The following is an 18,140-nucleotide window of genomic DNA, read 5'->3' as shown; positions in this document are numbered from 1 at the left end:
TTTTGATCTTAAATCTTACTATATCTTTAACAAGACAGAAACAAACAAAAAAGTATTTGAATCACATAATTATTTAATTTTCTGCTTGTAGTATGATTATAAAATGATATATGTCATTTTGAAATCTTAGCCACAATATAAGTATTACTTTACTAACCAAACACTTCCTTTAAATACATTAAATGTTGATACCAGAATGATGCAATGAATAACACTTGTTGAAAGTTAAAGCATTAATGTTTAAGTTCCATTAATCTAAAATATTACCATATTTAGTTTTATTTTACTGAATTAGAATACCCGTTCTCTTACAAAAAAATCATTAAATATCCATAAACTAAAAACGTCATACATAATTATAGTTTTAATATAAAGCTTTTCATTATTTCACTTACAATTTATTACAAAAAATAAAACAGTTTCAAATTAAATCAAAACAAAGTAAATAAATTGAAACACTTTAAGCAAACTTTTAAATATTTGTCCGAAATAGTTGACGTCCGAAATATATACACACTTGAATTTTCAGGTTTAATTGATATAGAGCATTTCTGCAGTAAAGAAACCAAAATAAGCACTTTTCACAAAAATATGCAAACTATAACACTAAAAAACTTATTATACACAAAAATATTTACTAATATGCCTAAAGTCAATGGTTTCTTCTATCCCAATGCATCCAAAGAGGTTTATATAATGGTAAAATTTTAATATTTTACAGCAAATTGATGTGGATTTTTTGCATTTCTTTAAAGAATGGATATGCAACTATACTTCTATTATGTTTTTGCATTGGTGCAGAATCTTTAACCCATTTTTAACAAAATCTAAAATTTTCAAAAAAATAATTTTCCAGTATATTTTGCAATTTTTTATTTTAGGATAGCATGCACCACAAGATTAAAGTATCAACTTTAATCATCAGTCGTTTGTTTTGCTTCAAACTAATGTTTAAACACCTTAAAATGGCGTAGATGGAACCGACTAAAATCCCTCCATTTTGTTACCAGTTTCTGGACAGTGAAAATAGTGTCAATTTGAGTTGTCCCCCTTGTGGTTCATGCTAATGCTAATCATGTTGCACAGTAAATGTTACTGTAAGCCAGGTAAGTTTTAACTTGACTTGTATTTAATTGTGTAAAGCTCAGTCGGGTTTTTTCGTTATTTTTACGAGGGAAACCCCTGTGGTATAAACCTTTTGTTCTGCATTGCAGCTGCAATATTTAGGAACTTAGAAGAGTGAGGTTCATTTTATAAATAATAAGATTTTTTTTTATATTATCTTTTATTAGGAGAAGGATGTATCATCAAACAGGTTTTAAGATAATGTGAAAAACCCAGGAGGCTGGGACCCTCTGCATTGGAGTAAAAAAAATATTCATAGCGTAACGTCGTGAAGCGTGTATTGGGGATTCGATTTTAATGAGATTGGGTTAGACGTGGACGTAAAGCCCACCCCGGAAAAAAGGATAGCTCTGACAGTGATGAGAGCAAGTCGATTGAGAGTGTCGAGAGCGAGTCAAGTGGAAGTGAGGACAGCGAGTCACGCGAGGGACGCCAGGGCGAGGAACAGACGTCGGTAGAGAAGCTGCTGCACTTCTTTGGTGGAGTCGGGAAATTCGTGCCCACGGTACGTAGATGGTGCTGTAGTTGTTGTTGTTATTATTGTTGTTGTATAATCGTCGTCGTCAACGTCGACGTTGTTGTCATTGTTGTTGTTGTTGTTATTATTGTTGTTAGTGATGTTGTTTCGTCAGTAAAGTACTGACCTAATAAATATTAGTTTAATGTGGAGGCTTGTCGATGGATTCAATATTTAATCACTGTTTTAGCCTTTTCCTGGTTAAATTCCTGTATCAACTTTATCATATGTTGTCGACTATATAAAGCAAAAGAAAATGTAACAATGGAAAAACTATTATTTATTTATATATGACAAATAAAACAATAATAATAATACAATACTGGTGTCGACTGTGATAAACGATGACAAACATTGAATTAATACAAATATAATCTGTATTAACATGTACAAAAAACTGTACCTCAACTTTGGTCAGTAGCTTATCTGCGGCCAGGTACTGTTCATATGTAAACAGTTATGTACATTACTGTTTCATTATCATTTCAGGGAACGTCTCCAGACCTTGAAGTTATTTTGGACAAATTCGTGCCACCATGCACAACTGCGTGCACACTTGCTGAGGGCGTTGATTGTGCCGAAGAGGGGGCCTAAACTGAGACTGTCCAGAACTAAAATGTGCAATGTGTTAGCGCATTAAAGGGATACTCCGTCAGTTCATAAACAATTTGTCAAATAATAAAGAATATATTCATCCGGGTTTCAAAACGAAGTTCCGATGAATTCAGTCACTAATTAATTATAATTTTCCTGGATGACATTGTATACGCACGTCTTAAATACACAACATGTGGACGAATCAACGGAGTGTCCTTTAATGTGACTGACTTGTGTAGCCTTAGTGACCATTCTGTGTGGTTTTCTTGTCTAGATATTTGTACTAACTATATATGTAAAAAGGCATTATCATAACTAAACGAAACAACGCCTGTTAATACCCAGGGGCTGTATTTAATATTGGTCTTAATTTGATCTAAGTTTGATGTAGCGTATCGGATTGCGTGATATAAATGACCAACCAATATTGTGAATGAAATCTGATAACCATAAGATTAACTTCAGCTGCATATTGAATACCACACAGGGGTTCTACTTTATTGTTTTCTAAATGTATATAAAATCTAAGTTCAATTTCATGAATCTAAAAATTAGAGAATAAAGTCTTTATATCTAAAAGTGGACCAGAAAATTGCTAGGTATTATAACATACCTTTCCCTGCAGTTACTGGACCCAGAATACTTGCAAAGCAGCCTTAAATACTACCAAATGGCCGAAGGCATGATTTTTTCATGGAGTCAAACATTATTAAAAAAGGGTTCTATCGAAATTTTACGGTGTCTACTGAATAGAATGAAACTTATTAATTTATATACATGAAGTAGATAAACTATGACAGTGACAATAATTTGAAGAAGAACGACCCTTTTATAGTCATTGACAGATTAAGAATTTCTCCAAAACTATCCTCATGCCATTGTATAAGATTACCCAAACAAGGCGGTATACTGAATACTGTTTATAATTAAAACGGTGAAAGTGATTATTACCGGATCAAAATTATAATCGTCCAATATTTCTTTTAATGACACTATCGGAGAGAAATAGTAAAAAAAAGCTCAAATTGCACTACTTTTGAATAGTAATTTTGAAAAAGAAATCGGCGGAGAACCCACAAATCCCCCTGCCAACTTTTTTAAAATATCTAAATTTCGATTCTGAGGGAGGGGCACATGTGTAAAGGTCGTTCCCCTAACTAACGTCCCTTCTAACGTCATTTCCTTGGTCCGCTCCTGTTGATATACACATTATATGTTTATATGAATATTGATGTTGAAGTTATTACTTCTTAATAGCTCGATCTATGTTTAAATATTGTTATATATTATCCGTGTAAATTGCATAAAAAGCATGAACTTATTTTTTACAACAAAAATATAATTCCTGTTACATCCATTTAAAGGTTATAGATGCGGGACATCTATAATTCATGTTATAAAACAGTATTACAGGAAATACTCATTTATTGTTATTTTAATGTGAAATTGTTATTCCATTATGACTGTTCATTACAATTTTGTATCAGTATTGAAATAAAAGGAGAAAAAAGACCGCCATATTGTTTATCTTTTATTATTCCAGGAAAATCTCTCTCAGTGTCACATATATTATACGCATATGGTCGGAAATAAAGTGAACGCGTTTTCATTGTGACAAAAAACAACGCGAGAATTAATCACCTCCCCAATCCAACGCCTCATTCTCACTATGATTTTGCTGGGGCAGTCGAGTCTCCATCTCTAATCTCATTAAATGGGTCCGACCCGAAGTCTCCACTCGCACGCCTCATTTTCACTATTTATTCGTGTATGTTTCAGTTAATGACAATCGTAGTAGTGGTTGCCGTGTTGGCTCTGTGCATCATTGTTGCCGAGGCCAGACCAGTAAGTGCCTCCATTTAAAATGCATTTTCAGTTCACGTACGGTTTTAAAATTAAGAAAGGGTTTGTCCCACCATAAAATTTATATATCAAAATGTTGCCTTAGTAAGCAAAGCATTGGGCTAGTACAGTATATGGCCCTCGGGATTCGAACTATAGGATTTATTGCTTGATATATCAATGTAAGAACTCTTGGTGTAACATGAACGTCCTGCAATACGGCAAATTCAATGAACGCAATATTTTTTCAGTCTGATATTATCTGTCAACTTAAGAGATATGCAAATCAAACGAAATGATCACACAAGAATATATTGAAATATCCACACTTTTATTATTTTAACGCCACTATTATTATGCTTTGACAAATATTAATACGATGTCCGCCGGGAACCATGCGACGGCGTGGAATCATTTAAGGCAATCGGACTCTTTGCGTTGAATCATTTAAGGCAATCGGACTCTCCATAAACAGTCAAACAACCATTTCACAAGATTTATATGATACTTTGGCAAGAACATACAACATAACATAAACACATTACATATAACATAAAAACGTTTGAGTTGACTAAAGCAATAAAACTTTGTCCGCAGAAAACACGATCTAGAAAAATACATATTCCATTTTAAGGCTTAAGCTTTTACAAAGTAGCCTTCAGAAATCAAGCATCACCGTGAATACAATGAATACACAACTGTTCGTTGTGCTATTGCATGTTATGGAGCTTAGTCGAAAATAGTGTAAACAATGAAAACTTCTTTGTTTGTTGATGTTTTCATTATCCACATGGAATGGTCATGTCAGCAAGTGCACGTTTCGTACGTTCCTGCCGTTCACTTAAAATTTAGAAAAACAATAGTAATTGAACTACATTTACTCATTATTTACTCACCTCTTGTATGTATTTTCCAGATATGTTAAGGTTATAACTAAGGGAAATTACTGTTCAGTTTTATACTAGATGCAACTAATTATTCAATCTTGACAGGTGGAAGACATTATATATCCGAGTATATTACCATATAATTATACTCAACAATTTATTCTAGACCCTGTAAGACTACCTACCATTCGTACACGTACTTCAGTGAACATAAGTTATTAACCGCAGTGAAGTGCTTATTCCCTCAACATCGTCAATGAGTTGAAAGTGGCTGTGGGGTCCTCCAACACGAACAATTTATCTTTGGTCAGTTTAAAATGGTGTATTTTAGAATATTAAATGTTGCTAAAATATTACGCAAGTGTATCTGGTGGGTAATTTTGCATAACAAATACGCGTTATTTTCTTATTGGGTATTTGTTTTCTTTTATTAATAATATTAACATGTGTAACAGCTCATGACTTAATTACACTTATTAAAGCACGCATATTCTGATTCTGCTTCACACAAAAACTGCATAAAACTTTGTCGCCCAACATAAAAGGTGTTTTAACATAAAATAATCGGCCGTATAAAAAACACAGAAAACACAGTTTGAAGTCACGCAATTTTCTATTTTCATTTTGTAAACAATTAATCGCTCAGCTTATACATTCACTTTTTTGTTAAGGTTAAGGCCTCTAGAAACAAAAGTTAAAAAAACGAGAGACGCTTACACATGTGGTCTCCGGGTAGGCGTATTTATATTGCGAGAATGGTGATGTAACTTACTTACAAGGTGAAAATACCTACCTGAAACACCGAAATTCCTTCAAACGCCGCCATTTGATTCGGCTTCACACAATTTCCCTCACTTAAAATTCGGCTAACACAAATCACGTTGGACCCCCTGCAATACAAACATAATACATACCAGCATTAAAAGAAACTATACCACAAGTTTGGTCATTTATATATCTGTGGCCAGGTTGTGTCATTTATTGTTTAATTATCATTGCAGAGAACGTCTCCAGAACTTGAAGTTATTGTGGACAAATTCATGCCACCATGCACAACAGCACACGAACTTGCTGGGGGCGTTGGTTGTGCTGCTCCAGTTAATGATTGAGACGAGGAGGAGACCTTAACTGAAGGCTGTCCAAAACAAAAATATGCAATGCATTTAAGGGACTATCCGTCAGTTCATTAACACATTTTGTCAAAGAATCCAGATTTTTTCATCACCGTTTCAAAACGAGGTTTAGACGAAATATTTCAATAATTAAGTACATGTATTTATTCCTGGAAGACCATGCATACGCACGTCTTAAATTCGCAACATGGAAACAAACCAACGGAGTGTCCTTTTAATGTGACTGACTTGTTTTGCCTTAGTGGCCATACTGTGTGATTTTCATGTCTAGATATGTATTTGTATTAACTTTCTTTGTAACAGAACTTACTTATAAATAAGCAACGCCTATTCGTTTATAATAAAATAACTGCTTCTTAATAGAAAAGATACTGCTCGATCTATGTTTAAAATATGTGTAAATTGCATAAAAAGCAAGAACTCATTGCGACAATTTACGTTTCCTTTTACAAACATATATGAATATAAAAGTTATAGATGCGGGACATCTATCATTCACGTTATAAAACAGTATTACGTGAAATACTCATTAATTGTTAAAATATGGAAATGGTATTCCATTCTGACTGCTCATTACAATTTTGTATCAGTATTGAAATAAAATGAGAGAAAAAATCGTCATATTTCGTTGCTTTTATTATTCCATAAATAAACACAGTAAGGGCCCTGCCGGGGCTAGTATTCTTGTTTCTCGTGTAATATTTGACGGAGCTAAACACAGCCTGGTCCCTGTCACTGCTCAGAGTATTGTAACTCGTGAAATATAGTGTACTGTGCTTAACACAGCCAAGGCTCCTGTCGTTGCCATGGTGATTTGATGGGAATTAACTCCTGCGTTGGTGTCAACTGACCTGTACAAAATTTAGTGACATTAACCTAAAGTATTTTTTTCTCAGTCAGATTTATCAAAGGGGTCACTCCTACCAACTATCTAGTATAAAATAACTATGAATTAGTGCAGTTTAACAATGTCAGAAAAAAATCGAAATGCCTAAATAGAGCATAGTTTTTGAAGTGGTACACTCTATTTAAAAAAGAGTTTTATACAAAACGCGTAAGTTACAGTGTATACTTAAAATGCTTTTCACTTATAACACACGCTATATATTGAACGTTGTTCTGAATATTTTGTAAATGGCCAAAAGCAAATGATGTCGATTGCTAATAAACTTTGAAACTTAAAAGCATGGTACAAAGCAGTTTCGCAACCCTCGTGCTAACAATCGGGTGATACTATTAAGATTCTCAGTCCCCGCTACATTTGTTTGTTTTTTTGCATCTCGTTTCAATTGTTTTTGTGAAATAAATAATATTTGAAAAAACAACAACAAACATTTGACTAATGCAATTTTGTTACTGTTGATAATCATTAAAACTTTTTTAAGACAGGCAAATTAAATTTGAACTTGGCTATTTACCATTGTAATTAGTTGAAAAATACTTTATTTAAAATGCAATTTTGACACAGGTTATATCAAAGGAAACAATCAAGTCGCCTTCGTGTTGTTAGTTTGGAAAAAAAGAAGTGAAATCTATTCTGTAGCTAAATAATTTATTTGAAACTTCACAGGAATTGGTACAGCGAGTATCATTGTAAGATATTCAGTATCAATATAGAACATATAGTCATAGCTCCCAAAGAAAACATTTTTATAATGTTGATAACTAAACAAAAATTAAACCTATAAGTTAACCAAATGATTTTAAATAGTCTTCGCGTTTGAAGTGTATTCCTAAAATGTGTCTGATTTTTCTGCTATGTTATTCTTAACAACTGTTCTACCGTTGTTTTAACGTCTTTTACGGCTCCCCGACCACCTTAAATCAAGAACTATGAAGAATCCTAATTATAACTTGCTTGTAAATTGATCATTTAGGCAAATTTGATTCTCGATGACAGTTCTTCTAGTTTATTTACTACGACGCAGAGATTGGTGGTAGAGCATTCATTTCTCGTGCGGAAGGTCGGCGGTTCAAACCTGGCCAAGTCAACCCGAAAGATTTTAAAACATGCCTAGAGCTCGACATTTATAGGGTAGTATTTGGAAATAATGAAATACTACGTGATTTAGTGGTAACACCTGACTGGTCGCAGGCTCGATATCCCGCCGCAGCACTAGAACACGTCTTTATATCCTTACCGCTAGCGGAGACCGGGTTCCTAACGGTTCGCGCCCAACCCAAAATTGTCCAAGTGAAATTTAATGTCCTTATGGTAGGAACAGTTTGCATATAATGAAGCATAATGCACCATTGTTAATGTCACCATAAGTGTGTGTATACCACTTGATAAATTATTACATATATGCTACGTCAGAAGGCAACATTTTGCTTAAAATGAACACTTAAAACAAATATAACTTTTCTTTTACTACACCACTTTAAATAAAACAAAAGGCAGTAGATACTTCTATGCCGCTTAAGGGGCCCCGCCTTCGTTTTATTACCGGAGTTTGATAAGGTGATTTGTTTTATCAAACACAACCTGTTTCCAAAATAATTTTTTGACAGTGCTCCGTCAGATGGCCGTATTGAGAAAAGGTTTGTCGAAGTGTTTTAAGAAACTATTAAGTTAACCTCTCATTCAAATTCTAGTAAAAGACCGAATGCGGGGCTCCGTAAGTGGCGTAGACTGCGCAATGTTTCATTTAAAATGGTTAAGAAATATTGAAGTTATCTTTGTTTAAAGTCTTCATTTGAAGCAAAATATTACATTTCCTTGTAGCATTTATGACGCAATTTATCACGTGGTGTACACACACTGACCATAAACCTTCCATGCAACGGTTAATTAGAGCTTATAGTATTTATTTATCCGGTGTTGGAGAGGGGTCGGATGGGCAAAGGCGCCCTCCTCTCTAATGTTAACTCCTACGGCAGACATTGTATACGCTTAAGAATGTCATTTAATATTTTTTCATGATAACTCGAGGATTTGTCATTGAAAATATGTATATATTTCCTTTGTTCAAACTTCAAATTATGATCGTCTAGAACTTGCATAACTTTCTAGAGCTTATTGTTGTAATAACGTAAAAATACCAAATATTTGTTTATCAATTTAGCCATCCGTTTCCATCCCTACTATGAACCAACGATTTCGCTATCATGTACGTATATTATTACTAAATACTATAAATTATTTGTTTTCTCTGGTAGAACAGGGTTGGGTCAAGAATTTGACGTTAGGGGGCGTAGCTTAGGGGCGTAACCTTTTGACTTACCCCCTTCGCCCCAAAACGAAATTGATTTGGTTTAAAGCTGCACTCTCACAGATTGAACGTTTTGACAACTTTTTTTTTATTTTTTGTCTTGGAACGAGCCAATTTTTGCGAAAATCCACGGAAACCAGTTACATAAGACTGCGGACAAAAATTAGAGCACAGATTTTTTTCTATTTAAGTTCAAAAAATGATGTTTTATGTATTTGTCTTAAACCGTTAACGGTTTAATCCATAAAACATTAATTTTCGAACGAAAATATGAAAATCTACGATCTGATTTTTTGTCAGCAATCTTATATCATTGGTTTGCAGATATCTACGCAAAAAATTTCTCTTTCCAAGAACAAAAATAAATAAAAGTTGTAAAAAACGTTCGATTTGGATAAATATGCGTCTTACTCAACGAGTTTTTAACGGTAGGAATGATATTTTAAGCTTCTCTTTGTAATGCATACGGAAAGTTTGCATGTCAGTCTGTTTTTAACGTGTTTTATGGGGGGGGGGATCCGTTGTTTTTCAACCTCCCGGTTCTATCGTAATGGCAAATTTCAGCTTCTTGTCGGTGCATTTTGTTTGAATATGCCGTAAAGGTCAATCTTACTAGCATAAAAGTTATATTTTTCTTATGGGAATCTTACCTTATCAGAACAGTAAAAATTATTAGATCATCTCAATTATTTTAGGAACTATGCTCTATTGATAAGGTCCGTTTGGAATTGATGATTGTTTTGCACATGTTTACCTTATATTTATTTATATATTATACTAATTTTCTTTCATGAAAAATTATGGAATAATTTTTTAAATGACGTACATTCACTATCTTGATCGAAATAAATAAATAATTAAAAAAAGAAAAAAGAAAATATGAAATAAGTATGTACTATTACTGTATCCAGGCAATGTGAAGAGCACCTGTGCCCGCGAACGTTCAAATTCTTATTAATTAAGCCTAGTGCCTATCTGGAAATACATTGCTTGTAGATCTAGATGTAGGTTGTATTCTAAAGATTATTTTTTCTACCATAAGAATACAACCTACATTTTTAGCCAATGAAAAATTAAGAGATAGACTTAATCATTAAGAATTTAAACTTTCGCGGGTGTTTCAAAGTCCGCCTACTGTCACCCATGCGATATGTATACACTCCTAGCATAATGTTTTGCGTTGACAATGTCCTGTATCAACCATAAGGTTGTATTCTAAGTCAACTAGATGACCTGAAGTTATAATTTCAATGATTAAGAATTTAATTCATGTCATCTAACTATTACACAACATTTTCAAATGAAGTTTGAAGTAGTCTTATTTGCTTTATCGCCAACTATTAAAAATATTTTCAAATGAAGTTTGAGATCGTCTTATTTGTTTTATATACTTGTATAACTATAATACTTGTACAACCTCAATTATTACTTTAAATATAATACAGTATCATTAAGTCAAGTTTTGGTGGTTGAGGTCACGTTTTTTTTTTAATAATATACCTAATATTTACAAATAAATATTTAAGACTCACGCGCGTAGCTAGGGCCATATTTGGGATTACGCCGCGCGTAGCTGGGGCCATATTTGGGATTACGCCGCGCGTAGCTAGGGCCATTTGGGATTACGCCGCGCGTAGCTAGGGCCATTTGGGATTACGCCGCGCGTAGCTAGGGCCATTTGGGATTACGCCGCGCGTAGCTAGGGCCATATTTTGGATTACGCCGCGCGTAGCTAGGGCCATTTGGTATTACGCAGATCGAAATAAGTCCATCGACGGACAGCATATTATTCCCCTCAACCCCTGCCCCCTTTCGGTTTTTTATTTCAAATTTCGGGATTTGGGTATGACAAAAACTTAAACCTACGTGCCTGTAAGTGGCCTCAAAGCTGAGTACGAGTGTAGTATTTCAATGGCAATGCTAAAAATAAATATCCTTCGTGTGACTTGTGATGACTCAGTTTTGAATGACGGAGTCGATGCAGTGTTATTAACAAAACCAATAAACTACCCATTCATAAATCTCACGATATTTATGTATACCGAATATGGTAAAAATAGACTTGATTGTTAAGCCGTGCCGCTTAAGAGGAGATCGTGAGACGGGCGTCACGATTTGCGTGTGTATGGGGTGTCGGGTGGGTATAAATGGGCGCTGCGCTCCGAGCCCTACATCAATACCTTCAACAGTCTTTCTACTTGCCTGCTGGTCGGGACCTACAAGGAATATATCACCAAGGAGGGAATCATTTTGAGTGCTTGCATTTATTTTAGAAGTTCAGGAACCAAGAAAAATGGTACGTTACATTTGCTTTATTTTAGGTTGAAGTTTATTTTATTATTTTTTCTAAGTTGAACTGTTTCATATATACATGTACTTATGTATTGCCGCATAAAATGAATATATTTTAAATCAAACATTTTAACTCGGTTATATTCTAATACCATGTATAATTACTTATAAAACATTTTACTTAAATATTTGACCAAATGGGTACATTTACCAAAGGTTTAGTGTATTATGTTCTTGACAAGAGTCTTCTGAGACGCAGAAACCTGCCACAATATCTTTTTAATGTATTTTTGCTTATACAAAATGGTAAATATTAAGTCAAAGTTAGAGTAAAATGCATTAAACAGATTCAGAGTTTAAACTCCTGTGGTGCGAAAAAAGTGAACAGATTTTCATTGTGACAAAAAACAACAACATGATTTTGCTTGTGCAGTCGAGTTTTAATCTCTATTCTCGCTGGATGGGTCTGGCCCGAAGACGAGGATAAATCTCCTCCCCACTTCCACGCCTCATTCTCATTATTTCCTCTTGAATATTTCAGATGAAGACAATCGTAGTAGTGGTTGCCGTGTTGGCCCTGTGCATCATTGTTTCCGAAGCCAGACCAGTAAGTGCCTTAACTCACATGTTTATGTATATAGGTAAATATATATCTATAATTTAGTACCGATATTTACAAAAAATGTCAAGTCATTTCAAAACGAAAGATACTCTCGTACAGATACCATATGTTGGCGACATTTCTTTATGTTCGAGTAAGATGTCTTTTTATTTCTAATTGCGTTGCTTGATCTAAACCAGTCAATTCGGATCATTACTAATATTTTTTTAACTTGAAACACTTGTTTCATGTAAAAACAATCAAAATCAATTGAGTAAGGGACGTACCTCCATTTTATATAATTATGGACTGGCTATAAAATGGAGAAAGGGTTTGCCCCAGCATATGTTTTATAGATCCAAATATTGCCAAAGTAAGCAAAGCAATGGGCTAGTACAGTATATGACCCCCGGGAGTCGAACTATAGGCAATTTGACACGGACATATCGCAATTAATTGTGAGACGCTTCTACTTTCATACTTGATTAATTCACACATTCATAAATGAAATGGCGTAGGATTCTCCTTTTGGAGGTTTTATCCACCCAGATATGATCTCTCGGTAAAAACTATATGTATATAATTGTCTTATAAAACTTCTGTGGTATTTTGAATAAGCGCCTTTTTACATTGAATCTACGTGTTTGTTTTTCCTTTTATCCGTACTAGTTCGCCTTACACTGCATTCGGAACTCCCCGGCCATTTTTATCGAAAACAACCTCGGATGAATTTGGACGGTTAACGTACTAAAATACATCCGAAAATGACCGAGGAGCTTCGAATGCTTACACTGATTTCGTTCTATCTATCTTTGGTCAATATATATAAATAAAGAGGCACGCACGGAAAATGAAGTGATATAATTAAGTATTAAGTATATTATTGCGTGACGCAATGAACCAGTCACCAATGTAATTATTGCGACATGTCGAGATGAAAGGTTTACCAGTCAATCCATTGGATAATGCAACCATGTGCTTATATGTTTTTTACAAAATAGTATCCTTTTATTGATCAACTGAGTGTCGTCAATTTGCGACTACCTTCACATACCTATAAACTTACCATGATTTCATTTTTTTAGCCAAAGGGACCTGGCAGTGGTGAATCACGGAAGGGAGGTGATAGAAAACATGGGGACAGGCCCTTAAAACACGGGGTGAAGTTCTGCAAAGCCCTCGTCAACGGAAACATCACCAACGATAACCAAACATTTGACAACGTTTTCTCAGTTGTGAACACCACGTGTGTCGAATTGCTGGAATACCTGGCACAGAATTACAGCGCACCGGAAAATACCACTGAGGTATGTAACAATCACATAATCGTTACTACCCGTTTAAGAAAAATGCATAAAACATCAATTTTTGAACTTCATTAGAAAAATCTGCGATCTAATTTTTGTCAGTAATCTTATATAACTGGTTTCCATGGATTTACGCAAAAATTGGCTGGTTCCAAGATTAAAAATAAAAAAGTTGTCAAAACGTTCAATGTGTGAGAGTGCAGCTTTAAATCTCAGTGTCGGTGTGATCAAACAATATGCAATAACAAAATCAAATGTTTAAATAAAATTAAGGACGTTAAAAGGTGACATATCTTCACAACGAAAATACACAACCTTTTTGACGATCCACTAGTCTTTATGTCATAATAAATTGTCTGTTCTGTTTTGTTCTATTAGTGGTATAGATGCCCGCCTCTCACCCAAAAGGCTGTGGATCGATCCCCAACAGGGTGAGAGTGGTAAAGGTGCACCCCTCTCACCCAAAAGGTTGTGGGTTGATCCTCACCAGGGTGAGAGTGGTAAAAGTGCCCCCCTTTCACCCAAAAGGTTGTGTATCGATCCTCACCAGGTTGAGAATGTTAAAGGTGTCACCTTTTAACTCCAGAGGTTGTGGATCGATTCCCACTTGATCTGTTTTCTCATGACCTCTCACTACCCATCTTCGGCACCCCAGCGTATCATAACCTATATGATATAGGTTATGATACGCTTGGGTGCCGAGGATGTCACTACCAGACCTGCTTACTACCCAAGAGACGTACTAAATACTACATTATATATTCAAAATCTAGGTAAATTAAAACTAATGCAACGCTTATAAAACACGTCATGCTGTATCTATTCAGCGTACCAAACGCAGGGCTAAATCTGGACGTAAAGGTCCCCGTGGAAAAAAGAACAGCTCTGACAGTGATGAGAGCGAGTCGATTGAGAGTGCCGAGAGCGAGTCGATTGAGGGTGCCGAGAGCGAGTCAAGTGGGAGTGAGGGCAGCCAGTCACGCGAGGGACGCCAGGGCGATGGTGAGAGCGAGGAACAGACGTCGATAGAAAATCTGCTGCACTTCTGTGGTGGAGTTGGGAAATCCGTGCCCACGGTACGTAGATGATGATGTTGTTGTTGTTGTTGTTGTTGTTGTTATTATTGTTGTTGTTTTATCATCGTCGTCAACGTCGACGTTGTTGTCATTGTTATTACTGTTGTTAGTGATGTTGTTTCTTCAGTAAAGTAAAAACCTTATTAATTTTAGTTTAATGTGAAGGAGGCTTGTCGATGGATTCAATATTTAATCACTGTTTTAGCCTTTTCCTGGTTAAAATCCTGTATCAACTTTATCATATGTTGTCGACTATATAAAGCAAAAGAAAATGTAACAATGCAAAAACCATTAATTATTTATATATGACAAATAAAACAATAATAATACAATACTTGTGTCGACTGTGTTAAGCGATGACAAACATTGAACTAATATAAATACATGCATAATCTGTATCAACATGTACAAAAAAACTGTACCTCAACTTTGGTCAGTAGCTTATCTGCGGCCAGGTACTGTTTATATGTAAAACAGTTATGTAAATTGCTGTTTCATTATCATTTCAGGGAACGTCTCCAGACCTTGAAGTTATTTTGGACAAATTCGTGCCACCATGCACAACCGCGTGCGTACTTGCTGAGGGCGTTGATTGTGCCGATGAGGAGGCCTAAACTGAGACTGTCCAGAACTTAAATGTGCAATGTGTTAGCGTATTAAAGGGATACTCCGTCAGTTAATAAACAATTTGTCAAATAATCCAGAATAGTTTCATACGGGTTTCAAAACGAAGTTCCGTCGAATTCAGTCGATAATTAATTATAATTTTCCTTAACGACATTGTATACGCACGTCTTAAATACACAACATATGGGGACGAACCAACGGAGTGTTCTTTTAATGTGACTGACTTGTGTAGCCTTAGTGACCATACTGCGTGATTTTCATGTCTAGTTATTTGTTCTAACTATGCACGTAAAAGGGCATTATTAATACAATAAACCGACACAACGCCTGTTTATACCCATGGGCTGTTTTCAAAATTGGTATTAATTTCGTCTAAAATTGATGTAGCGTATCGGATTGCTTGATTTAAATGACCAATCAATAGTGTGAATGAAGTCTTATTACCATAAGATTGATTTCAGCTGCATATTGAATATTGCCCAGGAGTTCTACTTTATAAATGTATATAAAACACTTAGTTCATTTTCATGTGTCTTAAACTTAAAGAACAAAGTCTTTATATCTTAAAGAAGACCAGATAATGGCATTATAACATACCTTTCCTTACAGTTATTGGGCCCGGAATACCAGGAAAGGCAGCCTTAAGTACTTAAATTTATCATTAAAACAGTGACAGTGATCAGTACCGGATCAACACTATAATCGTCCAATTTTTATTTCAATATCAGAGAGAATAGTAAAAAGTACGTTCAAATTTCACCGTATTTTACAAGAAGTTTTTATTAATTTTCTCGGTGAAGAACCCCCAATTCACCCTGCCAACATTTTGAAATTATTAAATTTCGATTCTGAGGTAGGGGCACATGTTAAAAGGTTGTTAAGTTACATCCCTTCTAACGTCATTTCATGGGTCCACTCCTGTTGATATATAAATTATATGTTTATATATATTGATGTTGAAGATATTTTACTACTCGATCTTTGTTTAAATTTCGTGATATATTCTTCATGTAAATTGCATAAAAAGCATGAACTTATCACAACAAAAATATAATATCTGTTAAATCCATATAAAGATTATAGATGCGGGACATCTATCATTCATGTTATAAAACAGTATTACGTGAAATACTCATGAATTGTTTAAATGTGAAATTGTTATTCCTTTCTGACTGCTCATTACATTTTTGTATCAGTATTGAAATAAAAAGAGAGAAGAAAAAAATCGCCATATTGTTTATCTTTCATTATTCCAGGAATATCTCTCTCAGTGTCCCCTATATCAGATGTGGGGGCCATTGATCTAGTCAATAGCTTGAGATACGCATGTGGTCGGAAATAAAGTGAACGCATTTTCATTGTGACAAAAAACAACATGATTTTGCTGGGGCAGTCGAGCCTCGACCTCTAATCTCACTAAATGGGTCTAGCCCAAAGGCGATGATAAATATCTCCACCACCCCCCAATCCGACGCCTCATTGTGTAATAAAAAAGCATGATTTTGCTGGTGGCGGCGAGTATCGATCTCTCATAAATGGGTCTGGTCCAAATGCGAGGATAAATGTCCTCCCGAATCCCACGCCTCAAATTGTGACAAAATACCTGAGTTTGCTGGTGGAGTCGAGTCTCGATCTCTAATCTCACTGAATGGGTCTGGCCCAAGGCGAGGATAAATATCTCCACCCCACCCCCAATCCGAGGCCTCATTGTGTAACAAAAAAGCATAATTTTGCTGGTGGAGTCGAGTCTCGATCTCTATTCAATCTCTAATCTCACCAAGGCGAGGATAAATCACCTTTCCACTCGCACGCCTCATTTTCACTATTTATTCGTGTATGTTTCGGTTAAAGACAATCGTAGTAGTGGTTGCCGTGTTGGCCCTGTGCATCATTGTTGCCGAGGCCAGACCAGTAAGTGACTTCATTTAAAATTCACTTACAGTTCACGTACGGTTTTAAAATTAAGAAAGGGTTTGTCCCGGCATAAAATTTTATAAATCAAAATGTTGCCTAAGTAAGCAAAGCATTGGGCTAGTACAATATATTGCCCTCGGGAGACCAACTCAAGGCTTTTTACTTTATGTACTCACACATTCTTATAAAAATGGCTGGTAGTTTATACTTTTTGAAAACTGTCGTGTGCTTCTACTAAGGTCTTCACATTAAAGAAAATGAATTGATTTCATTTACTAAATAGGGGTGTGATGAAAAGTATCTGTCGCCATAGTAATTACTGCGACATGTCGAGATTGAAGGTTTACCAGTCAATCCATTGGATAATGCAACCATGTGCGTTTATGTATTTACAAAATAGTATCCTATTATTGGTCAACTAAATTGTTTAAATTACAATTGGCGACTGGTCAATTCGGTGCACCTTCACAGTCATAGTCATAAACTTACCATATTTTCATACTTTCAGCGAAAGAGACATGGTAGTGGTAAATCCCGGAAGGGAGGTGGTAGAAAGCAGCGGGAAATGCCCTTAAAACACTGGATGAAGTGCCCCCGTGAACGCAAACATAACCATCGATAACCAAACATATGACAACGTTTCCATAGTTTTGAACACCACCTGTATCGAATTGCTTGACATACTTGCACAAAATGAAATTGCGCTGGAAGATACTGCTGAGGTATAAAGCAATCGCATAATCGCGTTACGTTTCATACGCGGTATACTCTAGTGGGGTGGGGGAGGGCCTAACCGCCCCCCCCTCCCGATTTAAGGTGGGGAGGGGTGGCTGTTATGCGGCATTTTACATTTAATAAACATTACAGTATCATTTGTTACTATGTACTCGGGTAGGGATAGAAGCGGGAGATGGTTACAACCTCCTAAATACTTCCACTAAAGCTTATATGTTGATATGTGTTAAAACAGCTAATTATTGTCATTTTACCGCAGTGTCGCTGGATCAGGC

The 18,140-nt window shown here is 35.4% G+C and overlaps 1 protein-coding gene across 1 annotated transcript; it reads left to right on the top strand.

Moving 5' to 3' along the window:
- Window positions 1-11,454: 11,454 nt before the first annotated feature.
- On the top strand, window positions 11,455-16,443 carry LOC128238887 (uncharacterized). Its single transcript, XM_052955194.1, has 5 exons — window positions 11,455-11,609; window positions 12,147-12,212; window positions 13,292-13,513; window positions 14,341-14,589; window positions 15,099-16,443. Exons 1-5 carry the CDS (start codon window positions 11,607-11,609, stop codon window positions 15,201-15,203), a joined length of 645 nt encoding a protein of 214 aa, XP_052811154.1. The 5' UTR covers window positions 11,455-11,606; the 3' UTR covers window positions 15,204-16,443.
- Window positions 16,444-18,140: the final 1,697 nt, after the last annotated feature.

Source organism: Mya arenaria, chromosome 6 (assembly GCF_026914265.1).
Source record: "Mya arenaria isolate MELC-2E11 chromosome 6, ASM2691426v1".
Lineage (NCBI taxonomy): Eukaryota > Metazoa > Mollusca > Bivalvia > Myida > Myidae > Mya > Mya arenaria.
This window is presented reverse-complemented; position numbering and strand designations above follow the sequence as displayed.

Bases quoted from the DNA above. Each gene is read 5' to 3' on its own strand.
- LOC128238887 (XM_052955194.1), top strand. The intron at 12,213-13,291 runs GTAAGTGCCTTA...TCATTTTTTTAG, and splicing joins TTGTTTCCGAAGCCAGACCA to CCAAAGGGACCTGGCAGTGG. The intron at 14,590-15,098 runs GTACGTAGATGA...TTATCATTTCAG, and splicing joins TTGGGAAATCCGTGCCCACG to GGAACGTCTCCAGACCTTGA.